Source organism: Daphnia magna, linkage group LG6, assembly GCF_020631705.1.
Source record: "Daphnia magna isolate NIES linkage group LG6, ASM2063170v1.1, whole genome shotgun sequence".
NCBI classification, from domain to species: domain Eukaryota; kingdom Metazoa; phylum Arthropoda; class Branchiopoda; order Diplostraca; family Daphniidae; genus Daphnia; species Daphnia magna.
The window spans coordinates 351,004-371,645 of record NC_059187.1 but is presented as its reverse complement, the minus strand read 5'-3'; the positions used below and the strand labels follow the sequence as shown (position 1 = coordinate 371,645).

The window sequence follows — 20,642 nt, the reverse complement described above, 5'->3', positions numbered from 1 at the left end:
CGGCCAAAAACGACATCTCTTGAAATTATCCAAAAATCACACGGCATAATCGAAATTAAACGCTGATTTCGATTTAGTGATTGGTTTTCTCATTATACCAGCCGTTTCAAAAATTAACGAAAACAGTGCTGTTAGCGCAACAACTTACTTTAGGATTTTTAACGTTTAAATCAAAAACTATAAAACCAATAGAAAAATAAACCTAATTTTCGTGATTTTCATTCAATTCTGAATCGAATTCATGTATTTTAAGCAAAATTTGAAATTTGGCCAAAAATGAAAAAGTGGGAAGGGTATAGCCTTCCCACTTTTGTCAAAATCGGCCAAAAACGAATTCTCTTGAAATTCTCCAAAAATCACACGGCATAATCGAAATTAAACGCTGATTTCGATTTAGTGATTGGTTTTCTCATTATACCAGCCGTTTCAAAAATTAACGAAAACAGTGCTGTTAGCGCAACAACTTACTTTAGGATTTTTAACGTTTAAATCAAAAACTATAAAACCAATAGAAAAATAAACCTAATTTTCGTGATTTTCATTCAATTCTGAATCGAATTCATGATTTATGATTCCACGCCCCGGGTAGATTACCCGGGGCGTGGCTAAGAGAAGCCGGAAGAGGATGGAAGTTTTCGGACAAGTTTTTACGTGAGCAATTAACCGTTAATTCGGATTTGTGGGTAGCCTCTTCGCCCTCCAATGATATCATAGAACTTGAGGACCCCCACGTCCCCTTTCCGGACAGCGCACTCACAACCTTTGCTGCTGATCACAGTAGGGGCATGACCCCCTACGGGCTTATCACAAGTCAAGGGGAAACGGGGCCACAGAAAAGAAGAGAGCCCAGATATGCACTTCAATTTATTAAAATTTCATCTTCGGGACAAATCAGCGACCAACGGTGATGTGGAAGTAGCTTTCTTCGAAAATGCAGCATCTCTAGCCGTGTACAATTTTTTGACACGTCAAAATATAGTTACATGACATCTTTCGTCGTTAGTTGACATAAAACGATCACGAAATCTGGAATGAATAAGAAAACTTAAATCAAGGTGCACTTGAATTTATGCATATAATGTTTAAGAGTACCATAACGTACGAACTCTGGCATTAGAATTAGAAGCTCTTACTACGTCAACATAAAAAGGTTTTTTAAGAAAACCCATGGGGAATCACAATTTACATCTCGGAAAATTCCGAGCTCGGTGCAGCAAAATTTGTTTAAAGAGCACTGCAACAAAATTAATTGATGTTATGCATGGCTAATGGGAATTCTACGACGAAACGAAATGTATTACCGGAGACTTCTTTTTGACCGTATAGACATGACATGTCACTAATATCAGGTAGTCATATCTGTTTTAATTGGTTTCGTTATATTTCCATTTTCGACCTTAGATGCAAACATGAGCAAAACATTTGACGGGATCGATGCTTTACATCTGAAGCAATAGAAAAGATTAAGTATCATAAATATAAAAAAAAACAAAACAAAAAAACTATGGAGTCCACCGCATAGCACTTTTCCACCTTACGGAATGAATACTTCACGATATTCTGTTTAACATTTCGTACCAATTTCATTCAATTCCATGGTTCAACTACATTTCATATTCTTGCAAGTCACACCTCCATATTGAAACCAAGATGAGACAAGCATTTAAGATAAATCAAACAAATCTTTTCATTTCATATACCTTGTTCCAAGAAGCCTGTGGTCAAAACAGGGGCACCTTTTCTTTGATATGAAATCAAGAATTCAAGAATAACTCGTAGTGTAGGCAACATTTCGACAGGTATTTATTTTTATTTTATTGGTGAGTGAGTTCAATGTGGAGAGTCTTAACCTTCTGTTTTAACAAAATAAACCAGATTTTAGAAAATCATATAAAAAACTTCAAGCTATGTTACCTATCATTTGTCACAATGCCAATTGTAAACTGATTTGTATTTTGTGAACTTCACTGAGACACGGAATACTTCCAAGGATTAATCCATGCCTTTTGCAGAAGGTAAAAAAATTTTAAGAAATCAAGAAAAAGGACAACAGCAAACAACTTACAAATCCCTGTTTTCTCTTCACCTTGCTATGTCAAAAGTTAGAAGGGCACTTGCACGGAAATGAAAATTGCCACTATGGATTGGAGTGGTGTTGAACCCAATCACTGAACCTGAATACCATCAAGAAAGAGTGAGACTGGATTTCTCAGCAAATGTAGAAAATTTATTTAACTGACTATTATTCCCCAAGTGTAGAACAGCCAGCATTGATTGATTATCTAAACAGAAACACATACACAAATCAGCATCCCGTGAAATTAATAAAAAATTAATTACGATACTAACACGCATTTTACTTGTCATTCGTGATCTTTATAAAAGTGTACGTCAACGCCATCTAGTTTTTCCTCCTGAAACCCAACGAAAATAGTTTACTTTTAAATCAGTATAATTTTTGCTTTTAAGTGCTTGAACTTTACTAACCTTAGGCAGTTGATTCCAATTTTAAATTTAAAAACCTAGAATATCAACTACTAGTTGCAAGACCAGGTGCTAAAATATTTGTAGCTAAAACTGTCGTTGTTCGTAGGGTTAGCCTGTACTTTTGATAGAAAGAAAAAAAGGGAATAAAAGCTGCAACACCCTAATGCATGCAAGAAAAACATTTAAAGTTGTTAGAATAATACAGCTCATGTTTTACTTAATGCAAATTGTCGCGAAAATTTACCGGAAGTAGCCAATATCTACGGAAATAGTGATTTCATAACAAAACGAGTAGGATTTTCATGATCCCTATCAAATTTGGGGACGGAATGACATGTTTTCAGCCAAAAGTCGGATTTGACCAAAATCGCGATTTTTCATGAACAATAGTTATAGTTCAGGAAAATTTGCGATTTTCGACGATTTCGGGTATTTTTAGCTTATGGATGAAGTCGATACGAAATTTGACGAGGATCACGAAAATGTGAATCTTTTTTCTGCTAGACCTACAAATAATGAGTTATTTTGCATTTTAAACCGGAAGTAAAACCGGAAGTTGAAATTCTGTTAATCTAAAAAATGGCTTTGTTCTCCTTTAGATGGTTAACAAGAATTTTATAATTGTAAAAGTAAACTATTGTTAATAAAAATTCTAAAAGTACAATTTTAGTTCTGGCATATAAATAGACTTGAACCGAAAAATCAGACAGTACTTCTTAAAACTTTTGTTTCGGGTCCTACTAAGTATATAGGACCTGGCTGGATGCAGCTAGACTGCGCAAGGCTGTTTCAACGGTACGTCTGCTCACGAACTGTCGAACGCCTCGAATGGTCTTCCGCTTGTTTTTGGGTGGCATCTGAAAGTCCCCAAAAGAATTAGATTAACAATTGCGCGAAAAAGGGTAGTTTTACAAGGGAGAGCAACAACAGCCCAACTAGCTACAGATCAACAACGTTTAATTTGTGCGGCGAAAAACAAATGCACCCCTTATTTCCAACAAGTGTGCATGTATATTTAAGGAATAGTCAATAAGTCCTCAGGTGAACTCCTCTTAAAAGGCAAATTTAAGAGATTTTCGCGAGTCAACGACTTAATTCAAGCAACACTTTAATGCAATTACCTTAAAGAGGTTCTACTACACGGAGTGAAGACGCAACTGACGAACCATTTCGGAATCGTTATGATGAGTCTTTATGAAACCAGCACGCGAAGAAGCCCTATGTGAAGCGGGCTCAATAAAATTCGGTCTCAAAGCGGAAAGCACCTGTAATTTTTCAGATATGATGTTTTTGAATATTAGGCAATAATACATGCAAAAAAAGAGAAGGTTGATACCTTGTTTGAGAAGTAGATTATCCCAAGTGAGATTTGCCACTGGGCAAATGACAAATGTATCCCCAATAATCCGACGATTTTACACAGTTTAACCGTCCGATACAACGACAAAGTTTGGCGACCAGGCACGTTGGTGGAAGCATCGTAGAAAGTCAAACTTGCTTTAACAACCTAAAGCAATTGATCGCTGACATGAAGAAATGAGAAGCCGCTGCCTGTAAAAGAACTCGGTCATAGAACAAGAATTATAAGCCGTAGAATTTTAGATGTGACAGGACGACGTTCCAATTAAACTCGTATCAATTCATGGTCCAGAAGAGTATCTCACATTACCCGAAGATTGAGCCCAAGCTTGAGTAAACTAGTGACGACCTGCTCGGATTCGTCTTTACGCAGAAAACCGTCATCGATGAGGATGGCCTGCACTCGCGACGAGTCGTCACCCTGGAGAAGTGATATATGGAGAAGGGCAGCACAAACGACGGAATCTGCTCCGCCCCTTACCAGCACGAGCGCGATCTTATCACGTCCAACCATACGCCGGATGTAATCTTTACACTGCTGCTCGCGTTTCTCCAATGTAAAACCTCCTCGCAATCCACAGATGTCGAACAAGAAGTTACGCAATACTTTTCGTCCTATAATTTTACATCAGCCATTAAGATCATTTTTTCCCACTCAATGGAAAGGAAACCAACATACCGTTTCCAATCAAATCATGGAACTGGACTCAGTAATATCAGCAATAATATGACGCGAAGATTTTGCGACGCAACGCAACCCTTCTACAAACTTGTCTACGCTGCCACCATGGGTCAGTAATACCATTTGCCGCGTCTCTAAACAATGGAGACTCCCGTTCCTACTTGGATCTCGAATTACCCATCGCGAACATCTTTTCTCTCCACCGATCCACCTTAACAGAACAAAACAAAAACATAAAAATGTTCAAATTATTTTACTACATACTAAATTGTTATTTCTGACCTGTTAAATACTGCTGAAAAAAACAATTTGAATGATAAAAGTGTGATCTGAAATAGAATTGTTTACCTTACTTCTTGTTGACTTATTGCATGCATAACAAATTACCGGCATTGGAAGACCGCATATAAAGATTGTTGGGTCGTATAGTGGGGCATCCGCCACGTAAACTGAATTGGGACCTGTTCAAAAGTAATGTAAAATTCATTTTTGTCTCAACCATTCATTAACTTAATCCTGACCTTATGTATACATTTCCATGTTTGCCGTAACAAATTCCCAGCACTGGAAGACCACAGCCTAAAGATTGCTGTGCCGTATAGTGGGTCATCAACCTCGTAAACTGAGTTAGGACCTGTTCAAAAGTAATATAAATTTCTTTTTTGGCTCAACCATTTCCCCGATTTGACCCTGAACATTTGTATACACTTATATATTTCCAAAAAGTTAAATGTAACAGTAACATTAAGCGGAAAAGCCAACTAAAAAATGTCTGTGCTTTGTTTTTGGTTTCATTCTTTACCTCCTGGAATTATCATTGCTTTATACCCTTGTTGAAGCAAAGGGCAGCTGGGGTTTCGAGGCCAAGAATATCACATTCCACACATTGGGTAGAATCTGCAATAAATAACTTAAAATATACATTTTTAATATCATCTATCACCCATGGCTTTGTGGATGGGTGTCTGACTGGGAAGCTGAAGATTATGATATACCTAAAAAGTCAATTTATCAACATGATTACAGATTTGTACCTTACAGAAATACCTTAAACATCTTTTAACAATCTTTCCAATGACACTTAGTTGTCATCAAGATATCTGCTATGTTTCTTGTTTCAAGAAGCAGTAAACTTACTTTAGTTAAGTTTAAACGCAGAAGTAATAAAAGAATTATTACGTTAATTTGCAGCAACGATCAGGTAGGATTATGTAGAGGTGCCTACTCAATTCCTGTTAACGGTCGACGGTTGATGCTAAGATCGACGATATACGACCAAACTACGGGAATTTCCTGCTTCAGCATACAACGTGTTTTCTGCGACTACCATCATGCAGAGAATCTACCCGCCATGACACCTCTGAAAATTCCTATGCATAAACCATTAAACCGTAATACGCTACCACACTGGCCAACTGGCGGCCATGCTGGCGCCTGCCTAGCACGACAGCTGAGATGTTCACGTTCTCCAAAAATTCGAATCAAAACGCTCTTTACTTACTAATCCAAAACATAAACAAATATTTAAGAAATGTAAGAGGCATTATTTTACATAGAAAGAAACAAACATATAGATAATAATTGAATTCAATAACGGCAACGCCTTGGTTGACGTATATGCTTTAGGCCTTCAACATGGGGGAAAACCTCGAAATAAGTCTCGTTCGGTACTGGCGCGCCAGCCGAAAATATGCTCCTGCAAACTACGGCCACACCATCTAGTGGGAATTAATGAACACAATTATGTAGCAGACGATGGTAAATCTGGATTTTCACAGGTAAATGTCAAGAATTGTTTTATAGATTGTTCGTGTTGGTGTTTTTATCTTTACCCATATTACGCAACCAAAACCTTCGTGAAACTTCATTTGCACTCACTATTGTTCCAAGATGGCCTTGCCAGAATCATCTCCGCAAGTTCTATCGATACAAAGTCACGTAGTTGCAGGATATGTAGGTAACAAAAGTGCTGTCTTCCCGCTAAATGTAAGTAAATTTCAATTAAATCGTATGATATTAACGAATTTAGTGAGATCGTATGTAAATATGAATACTTCTAAAATAAAAAAGAAATCTAGAGTTAAGCAACATCCCAATCTTATCATTCAGGTCCTTGGCTTTGAAGTTCATTCTATTAATTCGGTGGAATTTTCCAACCACACTGGCTATGGAAAGTGGAAAGGACAAGTACTGAATGCAGAAGAATTAGGTATACTTATATATTTTTGTAGAATTCTTATTTACTTGACACTTTTTTTTACAATGCTAGCTGAATTGATGTCTGGGTTGCAGATCAATGATTTAGATAATGTCAGCCATTTGCTGACAGGCTATGTTGGTTCTGCTTCATTCTTGGAGCAAGTTTACGAAACTGTCAAGCAGCTTAAGAAAAAAAATCCTGAGCTTGTATATGGTATGAACAATTGTTTTTCAAGAAATCCTTGAATTCCCATTCAAGAAACTTATAATTTGGAATTTTCAGTTTGTGATCCTGTCATGGGTGACAATGGCCAAATGTATGTTCCCGAAGAACTTTTAGAAATTTATCGCGATAAACTCATTCCTTTAGCAGATGTCATCACACCAAATCAATTTGAGGTTGAGTAAGTAAAACAGTTTCATAGCTTTGGTTAGCTCAAGATTAAGAAAAATTGATGATTTAGGCTTTTAACTGGGAAGACTATTACCAGTGAATCTGACGCTATAGAGTGCATGGAAATGTTGCACAAAATGGGGGTGAAAGTTGTGGTTATCTCAAGCTCAGTACTTGGTCCCAGCGGATGTCTTACAGCATTCGGAAGCTCCCGTAAGTTGGTTTCGTACATCCTCACAGGGCTATCCGCATTTCAATTAACGCATTTTTTTTCCCGTTATTTTGTTTTCTTAGAGCGATCAGATTCCATGGAAGTCTGGAAGCTCGACATTCCCCGTATACCTCACCTTTTCACTGGAACTGGAGACTTGTTTAGTGTAAGCACATCTTCCTTTCCGTTTAGGCTTCTGCATCACGATTCCATTTAGTAACGGTGTATACATTATACAGGCGTTGCTTCTGGCCTGGTTACATATTAGTAATGGCGATTTATCCCTAGCCATGGTCAATAGTCTGGGCAGTTTGCAAGAAGTGTTACATAGGACGTCAGCTTATGCCGACGCGCAGGTAAAACTGGGAAAACCCTACGGTGCCAAATTATTGGAACTTCAGTTGATTCAAAGCAAAAAAGACATCGAGAATCCACCTCAGACCTTTAAAGCTATACGTTTGTCATGAAAAAAAAACGAGGGCCACGTTCGCCCTGTTTTCTAGTACACATATGATATGGTGACTATGAAAAGACGATTAAGGACCAATAGCCATAACCAATCCTGTCTAAGTCACAATTATGTTAGTCGGCATGGATATCAGATAGAAAACTGTCCCTATTGGGCATGACTCAATGTAGATATTATTGGACGTAGTGCTGTATTTCGTAGTCCTGTTACTTTCCGTGTACGATCGTGGCGTTGGTGTGTTTCAATTTTAAAATTCGTGCAGTTGCATTAATATAGTAGTTATATCTGTTGAGTACTTCAGACAATTTGCAAGGGGAATTGATTTGTTGTTTTTTGTGTTTGTTTTTTTTAAATCCTTCTCACTCTACTTACGTGAATTTATTTTCAGAGTGAAAAGAGGAAAAAATACATTCCTGTCTAATGAAACAAGGTGTGGGGGTATAGCCCAATAAGAGAGTATGATGCTGGTCCTGCTTCTCATTGAATAATATTCGTGTATCGACCATTAATCCATGCCCGTAAAGTTACCTTATCAATCGTTCAAACATTGAATCCGAGACGGCCGAACGAAATTTTAGCTGTGGTGTATCCCTTGGCCCACAAATAAAATGTGATACCCGCTATTCGCTCATCATCAATCGTGGTCCGTAATGGATTTCAAAAAGTCGGTGATTTTCACCGTCTCTCCTAGCAGTTCTTACTCTAGACGCTGTCAGCCCAGAGTCTACGCAAAGAGCGGCACCATTAAAATCTCGGCCTATTTTTAAAGATGAACACTTTATCAGCTAACAGGTACTACCACAGCAAAAAACTTGTATATTTCGTCCATCGTTAGCGCCGTGCTCCTCCCTCGAAATGCAAAACGCGAGTCCAGAGTTTGCACCCTGCACGCGAATGCCGCTCTCGCTCTTGTTTCCAGTTCTTGTCTAAAGTTCAGATGAATCGCCGGTAAATAACTAAGCTGATCTTCCAGGCTCCGAAGGGTGCACACTCAAATACAGACACCAAGCAAACAAACTTTGTGTCAATTCAATTGCTGCGGTAGGCTAGTAGACGTTTCAGTGTTACCAATCGAACAACGGACTTGACATCCGTGGACATCATGGACCAAGAGGCCGGCCGTCTCAAACATCAACGTAACAACAATCGCATCGTCAACAATGGCAGACGCAATACGTTGTTCCTGTCAGGTAGGTATATCGTTTAAGCCAGTTGTTTTGAACGACGAGTTTGCACGCAATAGGATTGGTTGCCAGGAAAGTACCGAGGAATATAGCTGAAATAATATGTTGCATTGTCTTTGCATTCACCAACTAGCATTCGTATGAGTTGAGGCAATCATAATCCAAAGCTGCGATAAAGGTCACATCGCACTCGTTCACCTTGAACATTTCTTTTGATTATTATTATTAATTACGAAAGACCATTAGATGACATGCAGCAGTATGTACATGATACGAGTGAGCATTTCTTCTTCTTCCTTTGCCATATCACTATATAGTAGTCTACGTATGTCAACTTTCTTCTTGTTCTCCCTCGCCAGCTGGGAACCACGGATTTGGAAGCATGTGCATGTACTGGCAAGAGCCGTTGAATACATTATACGACACCGAGATTACTTGGTCGGAAAAAATAAATAAATTTGTATTCAAAAACGTACACCCCGGTACTGGGGTACATGTTTGCTGCTCAACAGCAAAAAAATCGAAACAACAAATTTATTCCACTGTCTGTCATGGATCAATATAGAACCCCCCCTCAAAAAACAAAAACAAAAAACAAGTCAACAGATAAGCGATAGTCATTCGACAACTGAAAATAGTGAGACGATAATTTACTAGGAATTGATTGCGGCATGATATATAGAGAGTGACTATATAATAGGCTGCTATATATAGTTATCGAATAATGGCGTGTACATAAAAGAAGTGCATCAGAGAAATGCGTTTGCGTGAGTTTTTAGCGGAGTTTTTGTTAGCTCTGTTAGCTGTATACGATGAAGCTGCGGCCGAGGGCTCAACTTTCTATGGCTGATGACGCGTTGAAAGATTACAAAGTTGTGACATTTGATGGCAAATAACCATTCGGCTCCAGGGAAAAGTTACGACTGCTGCCTTTTTTATTTGTTTTGCCACTTAATGTGTAGGTAATGCGGATGATAAACGACTGCCGCTAATTGCTTCCATCGCAAACCGAAACGCATCGGCCATGGTCACGCGAGCTGCTTTGACTCTCTGGTATTATACTTTTGAAAACGCTTCTTATCATCGAACACGCAAAGTGTTTTGGTTTTCTTTCTTTAAAAACTAAGAGTGACACGCGTCTTACCGGTTTCTGTGGCGATCGGTTCAGGCGTCATTATTACTTAGAAGGCGGTTGGGGATGGGCGGTGTTGAGCGCCAGCGTCGTTTCAACGCTGATAACGTACGGCTGCCAGTGGACCATCGTTGATTACTTGTCTCGTTCGGCTTGGTCCGACGAAGCTTCTCCTATCGTCGCTTGGAAATCTTCTCTCCATCTGAAAGGTAGGACTCTCTTTCACAACTTTCCATCTGCGATGCGAGTTGGATTGCGGTGATGTTTCCATATCCCCGTTGGCGGAGTCAAATGGCAGCACCACACGGCCAGTAATGACGTGCTGTGGCTGGAGCTTATTGACAGACTATATATATGTAGGCCTAGTCTACTATTCAACTGGTATAGTCAATCGGGAAGAGTGTCACGAACACAGCAGACTGTCCGCGTCGTGCATCAACAGTTGGCAATGTCCCGCTTTGAAATTCGATCATTCGTGTATAGCACAGCACTAACCGCGACAAACCTATTTTGCATGATCCTCGGCGCGTTCTGCGCTCGGCTCCAGTTCTCGGTATTAAACACGCGCAGTGAAATCAACAACACGCATCACTCTGCATAGAGCGAATCGCAACGAAAATACTTTTCCCACTCATTCGAATTGCTAATGCAAAGTTGTCTTTAGTTTTCTTTATCACCACCACTCGGTCCCCGGTGTTTTTCCGTGTCTTATCAACGCAACAAACGCAAAAAAACCGTTAAGACAGCCGAGAGTATATAGAAACGAAAAAGGATTGGCAATCTCATTTTTTTGTTGTTGTTGTTTTGTAACCCGGTCATCTGCTTGTTATTCTATCGGTTTGTGATAGCAAGTGTCATGGCAGAGTCGCTGCCATTTTCTTTGCGCATATAGTCAATATAAAACCGATAGCTTATTCATTTGCCTGTAGATGTCTACAATCACCATTGATTTGATCACTTTTCTCGTTTCCCCTAAATTGATTAATTTTTTTCAAAGCAAAAAGACGGGAGAAAATACCTGTGGCAATGCCAACGAATGAATATGGAATTCGGTGTAGGCATTTATTGGGCGTGAGAACAAAAACTGATTGATGCGTGTACATAAGATTGGCGTTGAAATCATGATGATAGAGTATAGTCTACCAGAATAAATAACATCGCACGTCCGTAGCACGTAAGTAAAAAACCCGCTCTTTTATTTTATATCTCCCTCTTTTGCGGAAAAATGAAAGAATAAAAGAAAAACAAAAAAAACCCAAAACAATTGGTAAACTGGAGCACGTCGCCTACTCTGGGCGGCTTGAATAGCGGGCGTCTGTCAGCACTTGAGCAGGGATATGACGCCGAAACAGCAGCGCATATAAACCGATCGTTCGGAAAAGAAAAAGAAGCCAAAAATCGCGTCGAGTCTTTTTGGTCGCGACTTGATGGAGTTCCGCGTTCTGAAAATAAATGCGTCTCTCGCCTCATTGGCTATGCGGCCAGGATCACGACAGGTCGTGATGTTACCCAGTACACCCCCACGAGCACGTGACTTGATGATAAAGATGGCCCCTTCAAAGAGTATATGCGATGCCTATTAAAGTACATTCTTATACTGATGGCATCGTGCGTGTGCGGTTTGATGCTGTGCAATTTGATGCTGTGCAACTGCTGGAAACATATCGGCACTTGGTCCTCCGTCGTGGCACCCGTCCCCCCAGCAGCACGGCCATCACAAGAAGAAGGAGAAGAAGACGTTTGGGAAGGTGACGATTCCAACTGGATCATTTATTCAGATTGCCAGAGAGAATAAAAAGAGCATAGAGGGACCAGTCAGCAGGGGGTGGATGGTGAAGAGGCGATCATGGGTCGCCCTGACTGATGATGTAATACATCAGGCTTGTTAGCGCGCTGCGCCTGGAATGTGTATAAGCCTTCCCAGTCAACAATTGCATTAACAAGCCCGGCATTGCTGGCCTGTTATATTTCAAAAAGAACACACACAAAAACACACACACACACAAAAAGAAGAACGAAAAGAAAATGGCATTTCAGAAATGTTCCGACTTCTTTACGATGATGATGCAATTCCTCTTCTTTGGCAAAGGCCAAAGGCTTTGTCTTTTGGACGGGGCCAGCATTTTTATCGATCCCTCGCCGCCCGGTCTCTCTCTTTTAAATCCTGTTTGTTTTTTTTGTTGTTTTTGTTTTGTTTTATTTTTGTTCGTTCATTTTGTTTTGCATATATTTCTACATTTTTACATATGCATAGTGTATTTATATAATCTATATCCTGTTTCTGTAGATTGCCAAGGCCAAAAGGTTTGGCCCTGCTTTTGTGTGTCATTTTTGGTATACCGTAGTCTCTGTGTACTAGGCCTTATGCTGCAGGGAGGAGAACGGCTGCGCGCAAAGTCACGCGTTCAAACCGGCTCAATAAAGACTAATGATCTCAACACTTTCGTCGAGGCAGGGGGAGAAATAAACGAGTCTAGAATAATAAAAATGAGCTAGTCTATACTTATACAGTTCCCCTATACTATACGTGAGCTAGATAGAAACTTGATGCCGCATTTGCATGGCCAATTTGGATTTGTATAGATATTCAATTATTCGTTTACCGTATGCGCCCATATGAATACTAAAACATTCAAATAAGATTAGCTCCTCCCTTATTTGCATAGAGCTTTTCTTTTTGGTGCGTGTGTCCCATGTCGGAAAGGAATAACCTCAAAAAAAGCAAAAACAAACAAAAAACGTGACGCCTTGAGGGGCTTGAGGCACTCACGCGACACGATGGGGTCTATATAGTTGCCGACATGCTGGCATAACTATATATTATACCATTGCGCAGCAGATAAAGGGCGCGGAGGAGATCCAACGACAGATGAACTAAAAATCTGTCGTGTTTCTAAAAACTAAATGGATGACGTGCCGTTATTGCGTGTAACGTGAAACCAAATCTGTCCGTTGTCCAGCTGGATTCACCTGCTGCCACCGCAAACCGGTGGCCCCGGCCTCCCTGACAGCACAGTCTCCGTAGAACTGATAAAACTCACGTTGTGCTTTTTTTTCCAACAATGGGATCACCGCCTTAATGTTATGCGCGAGACGCAAATCCTGTTTACCTTGTCTAACCTTTTCGGGGAAGAGGTTGAATTCATCCTTGTTCGAAAGACGTTACGGCTGGACCGCGCCCTGTTCGAATCAGCGCCAGGAACTTTCTTTGGTGTCCTTTACGACCTTGTGTGCCATCTAGAACAAATCGAAAAGTAACAAATAAATGAAAGAACGACGCGTGCATCCAAACACGTAAAATCTGTTTGTCCTTTCGCCACTCGCGTTCTTTTGTTTGTTTTTCAAACGCACTGATGATGTGGCCGAGTGTATAGCCATTCAAGTTGCGTTTTTCGAATACATTCAACAGTTAAAGGCTGGTTAATGAAACGTTTTACGCACACACGGACGCAAAGAAACAAAAAACAAAAGCGAAAATCAGAATAACAAGTCCAAATTTCAAAGGGAAGATTTCACTCAGTTTCTCTGTGTGTCTATTATGGTCCGTCCCGTTTTCTGTGAAGCGTTCGCTCGGTGATGGTTATTGTGAAACGGCCACAATGTTGTCATCGACACCCTGGCTGGCTCGGGTGGAGGGGTGTTGACGTCATCTTCTTTTCGGGACCGATTGGCTCATTGCAGCCTCGCAGGTTGATGGTATAGACGAAATGGAACATGTGCGACACACTACACTCTCGCAACGCTCGCAACCAACGAATTTAACAACAAGTTGAGATATAGAAACGGCCGATCCGATCCGATCCGATCCAATCCGACCCTCACTTGATGGATTGCAACCAAACAATGTTTGGTGGGGTTGCAATCGACCTTTTTTCCATTCGTCATGTTGACAATATATACCGTAAGTCTATACGCTACACAGACTTATAAAGTATTTGGTGTATAGAAAGTTCGCAGCCGTTGAGGTCAAACAGACGTCGAATTTTCGAACGGATTGATGGCCGAGGACGACGGCTGGTTGTGTAGACTATTAAATGTGGAACAGCAAAAAGAAAGAAAAGGGATATGATGGATGACGCGCGCCCGCGGCCACCTTTCGGCCTGTGCCACCCATCTTGATAGATGCGTCCCGGAAGCTTGCTCGTTAAATTGGCAAATATAGCTTTAGATGTACAGTATATAGACGTATATACGCCCAGTTGGATGGCGAACGCTTATAGAAAAACGAAAATCAACGGTACATAAAAGAAAAAGGTCAATAGCTCACGTTTGTATATATAGCGCTATAGCAAGATGGTTCTTTTTCTTGTGTCAGACGACAGTTGTGGCCAGCAGTTTGCTAACGTTCGGGAATTCGGGGACGGCACGAGTAACGAATAAAGAAAGGGGGAAAAAATACATCAATTTATTTTATTTTTTTTATTTTTGGGTGGAAGGAAAATATTGACAGGACGACAAACTGGGTGGCCGTCTTCACTATATCATAGTCGGAGAGCCTAGACAACAAGGACGCTCTTTGAATAATAATCAAATACTTGGAAACCTATTCTGTTAAAAACCAAAAAAGAAAAAAAAGAAATCAATGCACTCATTATCAATCAAAGTCGTAAAACGAAAGAAAAAAGGAGACAAAAAAAAGAGCAAAGTTACCCTCGCTTTTCGTGGTCCGGTTTCAAACGGTCTGTTGTCTGTCGTTCTATATATTCAGACTAACAAAATTCGACCTTTTGGGCTGTCACGACTCGAAAACAAAACGAAAAAAACGAAAAAAAAGACGACGGTTGTGTTGAACAATTTCATGCGAAATGGGAAGTGATTTGCATTTTTTGTGTTTTTTTCTTTTCTAAAAGTTTGTGGGTTATTTGACAGGTCATGCTGGTCGATCACACACGTAGGCTATACATAAGAATTCAACTTTCAACAGCTCACGCTGGGGCCGTATAAATAATTGCTGACGTTTGTACCGCATCACCGTGTTCAGTTTGAAATTCCCCCGCCATCTTTCTCGATTGAAATTCACTGCAATATTTAAATCAAAGTGTTTGTCACTTCAAAATTCCCCCTTTTCTTTTAAAAAAAAAAATATGCATTACGGATCGACGAGTGACTTGCAATTTTGCTGGCTTCAAAATTCGTAGGGCACACAAACCAAACACATCAAAGCTAAGTATCGCCATCTACAGTGTCTCTCTAGTCTCTAGCTGCCGCATATATATTTCACCGTTAAAGCTTTCACAAACACAAAGTGAAACGGGCCAGCAGCAACTGACAATATCTCATGATATATCGGTCGAGTGCAACCGACATGCAACTTTTTTTTCTTTTTTCTTTCCTTTTTCAAACTCAAACCCCCAAAAAAGGGAAACTTTTGAATTCAATTTGGAAACGAAGATAAAAATGTTCGGCCGAACCTGCATAACATTTCGGAAATAACTGCAAAGACGTTACAACATTTAATTCCATCGTCAAATTGTGTTTTTTTTTTTTCTTTTTTATTTCTCCTGGTGTTTTTATGAACAACATAAAAAATAAAAAAAGGGTTGGCCGTTCGCCTTTTTGTCGATTTTTATGATCACTCCAGATTGGTCGCTTGTCATTGGTTGCGTGGCAATTTTTTGGCCATTTCCCTTTCCTCGTCTCTTTGCAACCTCTGCCATTACTTGAGTGTCTTTGATTCAACTCGTTATTATACATCACGGTCCCTTATAGATTTCGTTTGAGAGAATGGACGGGAGATGAGCGTGCGCGCATCTATAGACAAGATGGAAATCCCAATGATGAAAGGGAGCGAAAGTCGACTGTGTTTATTGCCAATCAAAATCGTTTGCATTTAGTACACATCAAGGTCGGTATATACCGCGGTATACCTCGTTGGCATTCTTCTCTTTCCTCGGCTGTATTTGCGACGCCTCAATTGTGCGCCTATATAATGAATTAAACCATTAACTATATTCAAACCATTAAGGTGATGCCGTCGTTCGGTTGATTCAAATGACCATTTCCACTTGACCAGCTGTCATGTCCTCTTTCTACAGCCAAGCGGTGAGTCATTCACATAAAGCAAATGGTGGCGATTGCGTCCGATTGCGTCCGAAACGTGTTGACTTATACAGTATATATATACATATGGTTAGGTTAGGCTTTTCTTTTTTGGCTTTGAAAAATGGCCCCATTCTTATATCTCAATTGCAATTGGCAGCCGTTACGCGCTGACCGTCGATCATAATATTATTTTGGGAAAAAAAGCCGATTCTTCCATGTGAAAGAACAGCCAAATAGATCACAACGTCATTGACAGTTGACATTTTTGGATGGCCGTTGACGGGGCTCGAGTGTCGTTTGCCGCAGTGTAGTCTAATAAAACCAGCAACAATCAAACTCATCCAACCGAATTCCTGTTTTCGAAATGATTTTTACCTGCTCATGTTTATTTGTGTATAGACATGGAAACACGTTGGCTCGCCTTTCTCCTTCTTTGACTCCTATATACGCTCATGGTCAATCTGAACTTGAATCTGATGACGTCACCACCATCATTGGTGTCATTTTCTTTGCTATATAGCCCCTTTCCATTTCTCTTCTCTAGAACCGGCCAATTATGTTTCAACAGTCCCCGCCGACAAAGGCCTTAAGCACCGCCGCTTAGGGCAACTTTTGTATTTCGTCAAATGGAACAAAAGGACATTTAAAAATAGACACACACACAGCATACAAAAAGAAAAGAAAAGATCGACTTCTAGAGGTATATATTAAATGCAGCGATAGCGTAACACCAATTTAGAGCTATTTCGGTGACCACACCCTTTTGGTGCGGCTAATATGGGGGCGGAAAGGTGGTTTTGCGTGCCATGTCCATCGCTTTCCAACTATTGATTGAAATGATTAGAAGCTATTACCAGCAGCGGGAGGGACACACACGCAATCGATAACATTCCCTACAAGTCAGCAACACTTTTGTTTGTTTTTTTGTGTTATTTTTTGCTGATTGAACAAGTCCGCCGGAATTCTTTAATTCATCGCTCGACACTCGACTGGCACAGCAACTCTGAGAAAATTCTTTGAAAAAAGAAAAAGTGGGGGGAAAAAAGGGTGGTGAGCTTTCTTGATGATTTATGTCATAAAGCACTCTTAAGAACTCATAGGGCGCACGCTTGGCTTATATAATTCCATTCAGGGGGTGATATGGCACGGGATAAAGTGTGCGATGCCAGCGTCACGTATACGAAAGATTAAGTTCTCTCGAGATAATAGAAAAATCTGCTATCGTGTCCCTAAAGTGGGCAGACTACATTTGCAGTCGCATTCCATTTCCTTCATTTTCTTTCTTTTAGTTTCATTTCATTTTTTTTTTGGCTTCAAACTGAACACTGAACACAAAAAGAGAGAAAGAAAACAGGGGCGTTTGATTTACAACTGTCGGTCGACTTGATCCAGCAGAGTATAAGCGATGCCTTCTGTGTTGGTGCTGACAGTCTGATGTCTCCTCTTGACAAGAACTTGAAGCAGAAATTAAAATGCGCATTCCTCCATTTGCCACGCAGAGTTGGGATTCGCAACGGGCCGTCGATCCTCCGTCAAGCGAAAGGGCCCTGTGTTCTCTTTAGACGGGACTGAAGGGGGAAGAACAACAAGGTCTATTAGATAATCGATCTAAATGAGTTTGAAAACAAAAGCAAAATGAAAAAAAAAAAACTGAAGAAAAAATAGGATGATGAGCATCTAGATGTAGATAGGAAAGTGCTTGGAAACAGACGAAAATAAACATCAAATACACGCCACACAAATAGAGCGGGAGGCAGCATGCAACACATACACAACTGATGGCATACACACGAAGCGCTAACAGATTCCTGGGCCGACGACCTGACCTAACCAGAAGGAAAAGAAGAAGATGAACAGCAACAACTCAACATATAGAAAAAAAAACAAAAGACAATAAACAAAACAAAGCCAAAAGGGAATGAAAATAGCCGAAATAAATCAAGTGAAAATATACGTATATACACCGAAAGATAAATAAATAACTGGATCACGAACGAAAGCTTTCGTCATTTCTATGTGGCCTGTGTTGGCTCTTCCCTTTTAGTTGTTTTTAAAAAATCAAAAACGTTTGTATTTATAGTTGAAATGTCAGACCCCACAGTTTCGGTAGTCAGGCCAAATAGTTTAGCCAGCGGCCGTGATGCTAAACTCGATAGAATTTCACACGTCACTATTAAGATTGGCTATAAACACACACACGGTCACATTCCCTTGCACAAAAAAACAAAAAAACGAACGTATCTATAGAGCATTTAGACATGATGAAGTCAATTCAAGAATATTTAACGCATATAATCAAATGGTGAAAAACAAAGAAGTCGAAAGGAGAAACAGAAAAAGACCATTTTCTTTTCTTCATGCCTGTTTATCTCCTTTTATTTATGCTACTTTCTCTTCAACTGTTGCTTAACCTCATTCTGCCACCGTCAATTCTCTCCCCTCCCCTCCTCCTCCATACAGATATATTTATATATATATTTTTAAATATTTTTCCCGCAGCACAATTTTTGTTTAAAATGTTTTATGAGTGACTTTTCTTTCTTGTCTGTTGCAACAACAAAAAAATTGAAAAATTGAAAAAGAGGTCGTCCAACAACTTGCGTTTAACTGCCAAACCATTTCGAGGATTTCGGTTCTCTTTCTCTCTCACGAGGAAAGAGGGAAGAGGAAGAAAAAGAAAAAAAAAAATCGGTTGACAGACTGCGCAGTTCGGCGACTTGCTGGCCGTGATGTTGTTGACACCGAATGGCCCATGCGGCTCTATCGATACGCTGCGGTTAAACCTATACAATGCGATATGTTTTGAAAACAGCCAGCGCTTGGAGAAATAGCATGAAAAAAGAAAAAGCGATCGATAGAGCCTATCCATTTTTAGTTGTTCTCTCTCACCAACTTTGAACTTTAGATATTTTCACGTTGGCTTATTTATCTTGTCGGTTGCATCCGTTCGTGCAGCTTGCTTCCGACCGCCATTGAACTGTGCTGGACTGAAAAGGCAAGCCTTTCAATTGCATTTTCTGCAGACCCGGATGCAGCGAACAGATGCTGTTCAAGTGAAAATAGGACGTATATACTGTCATATATACAGTTATATACACGGTGATACAATTTCATTAGCAATGGGGTCGTTGACGAATAGTTTAGACTAGCGCAAACAGCCATCCTCCTCTTGTCGAAAAGGTCCGTTTGCGCTGTCAGCGGAATGGCGCGATCGGACCTTCACCACTTTGGCCGACTGCTATAAAACGTTTGGACGCCAGCAATGATATCAACGTGGCCCCACCCCACACACACATCACACCCGTGTCATGCACACTATTAAAGGCATATATAACTCTAAAGTCGAATGCGTTTGGCCAAAGCAAATGACGAATGCAAAGGGAAATATAAAAAAACTAAACAAAATGGGGGACACAATGAAAATGGGTCGCACGACCTGGCCGTTTTTCATTTGATGTATCAAATACAATCATCATCACACACTGGAAATCGTTGGCAAAGCAGATGGCCAAAAAGTGTTTTTGATGTTTTTCGAATCTATACATACAATCATCATCGAAATGGGGATGAAAATGCGTTCGGTCAGCGGTTAAACGAAGCCCCCCCCCACCATAAAAAGCGCAAATGCTATAACCTTATATATAGTAGAATATTAGTTTCTTTCTCTCTACGGGTGGTTGGTGTTTGATTTTTAATTTGTTTCACTGCTGCTTGATTGGGCCGCCAAAATGCTCTTCTATATTATATAGACTATATAGTCCATAACACATTGTTCATTGGCACAGAATAAGCGAATGAAAAGAACGGCAAACAATCAACACAATATTTTGCATACATAAAAATAAATGAGAAAAAACACAGGCCCGTAAAAGGCCAGAGAAGAATTGCATATTCTCTTTTTTTTTTTCTTTTTCTTTGTTTTTTTTTTGTGTGCAAGAAAAGTCCGCAAGACGTAAATGGTATATGGAAGGACGTCATGTGGCGGCGGTGGCCGTTATCACGCACAGGCATTTATTCATTCGCCCCCCTTTTTTTTCTTTTCTTTCCACGTGCATTTCAATAGACACGGGCGATGGCTGCCTACTAGTCTCGCTCACTCCTAAATGAAAATTTTGAAAACTAATTTCACAAAAAATGAAATCATGTGCTGTATAGCGACACTGGCAGCACGCCCTCAACGAAAGGTGGTCTTGCTCGAGTTGAAATCTCTCGCAGTTTCTTGTGTTGGCGATATACACTTGCGACATTAATTTGGGACATTGCCGAGCACGCGTCATCCCTCGTTGGCATGGCGGGCAATGTTATATAAGTAATAAGTCACCGACAATCTGAAAGCGTTGGCTTCTGTCTATTGCGACTTGATCAGGCGAAAGTCTGACGGTTGACTCTCGGCACCAATCTGCACGGCCACTTGATCATTGCACGACCAATGCACCAGCCTTTAAGTTTGACCTCATTTCCGACCACACTTTGGTCATCTTTG

At 40.2% G+C, this 20,642-nt stretch overlaps 1 protein-coding gene and 1 long non-coding RNA gene across 32 annotated transcripts; one reads left to right on the top strand and one right to left on the bottom strand.

Moving 5' to 3' along the window:
• Window positions 1-839: 839 nt before the first annotated feature.
• Window positions 840-5,974, bottom strand: LOC116924741. Of its 31 annotated transcripts, none has more exons than XR_006647516.1 (19): window positions 5,708-5,973; window positions 5,576-5,639; window positions 5,331-5,523; window positions 5,050-5,162; window positions 4,916-4,989; window positions 4,811-4,857; window positions 4,526-4,739; window positions 4,157-4,461; window positions 3,824-4,038; window positions 3,609-3,752; window positions 2,488-3,344; window positions 2,350-2,414; window positions 2,241-2,282; window positions 2,066-2,174; window positions 1,915-2,003; window positions 1,701-1,853; window positions 1,302-1,632; window positions 1,093-1,234; window positions 840-1,026 (listed from the first exon to the last, which is right to left on the bottom strand). It is a non-coding gene; the product is annotated as an uncharacterized LOC116924741 (long non-coding RNA). The 31 variants fall into 31 exon arrangements; XR_006647519.1 differs by having other exon boundaries at window positions 841-1,026; window positions 5,331-5,438; XR_006647525.1 differs by having other exon boundaries at window positions 841-1,026; window positions 5,331-5,425.
• A 322-nt stretch (window positions 5,975-6,296) lies between these two features.
• On the top strand, window positions 6,297-8,119 carry LOC116924740 (pyridoxal kinase). Its single transcript, XM_045174674.1, has 7 exons — window positions 6,297-6,514; window positions 6,638-6,737; window positions 6,798-6,941; window positions 7,011-7,131; window positions 7,192-7,334; window positions 7,416-7,498; window positions 7,572-8,119. Exons 1-7 carry the CDS (start codon window positions 6,419-6,421, stop codon window positions 7,797-7,799), a joined length of 915 nt encoding a protein of 304 aa, XP_045030609.1. The 5' UTR covers window positions 6,297-6,418; the 3' UTR covers window positions 7,800-8,119.
• The last annotated feature ends 12,523 nt before the right edge of the window (window positions 8,120-20,642 follow it).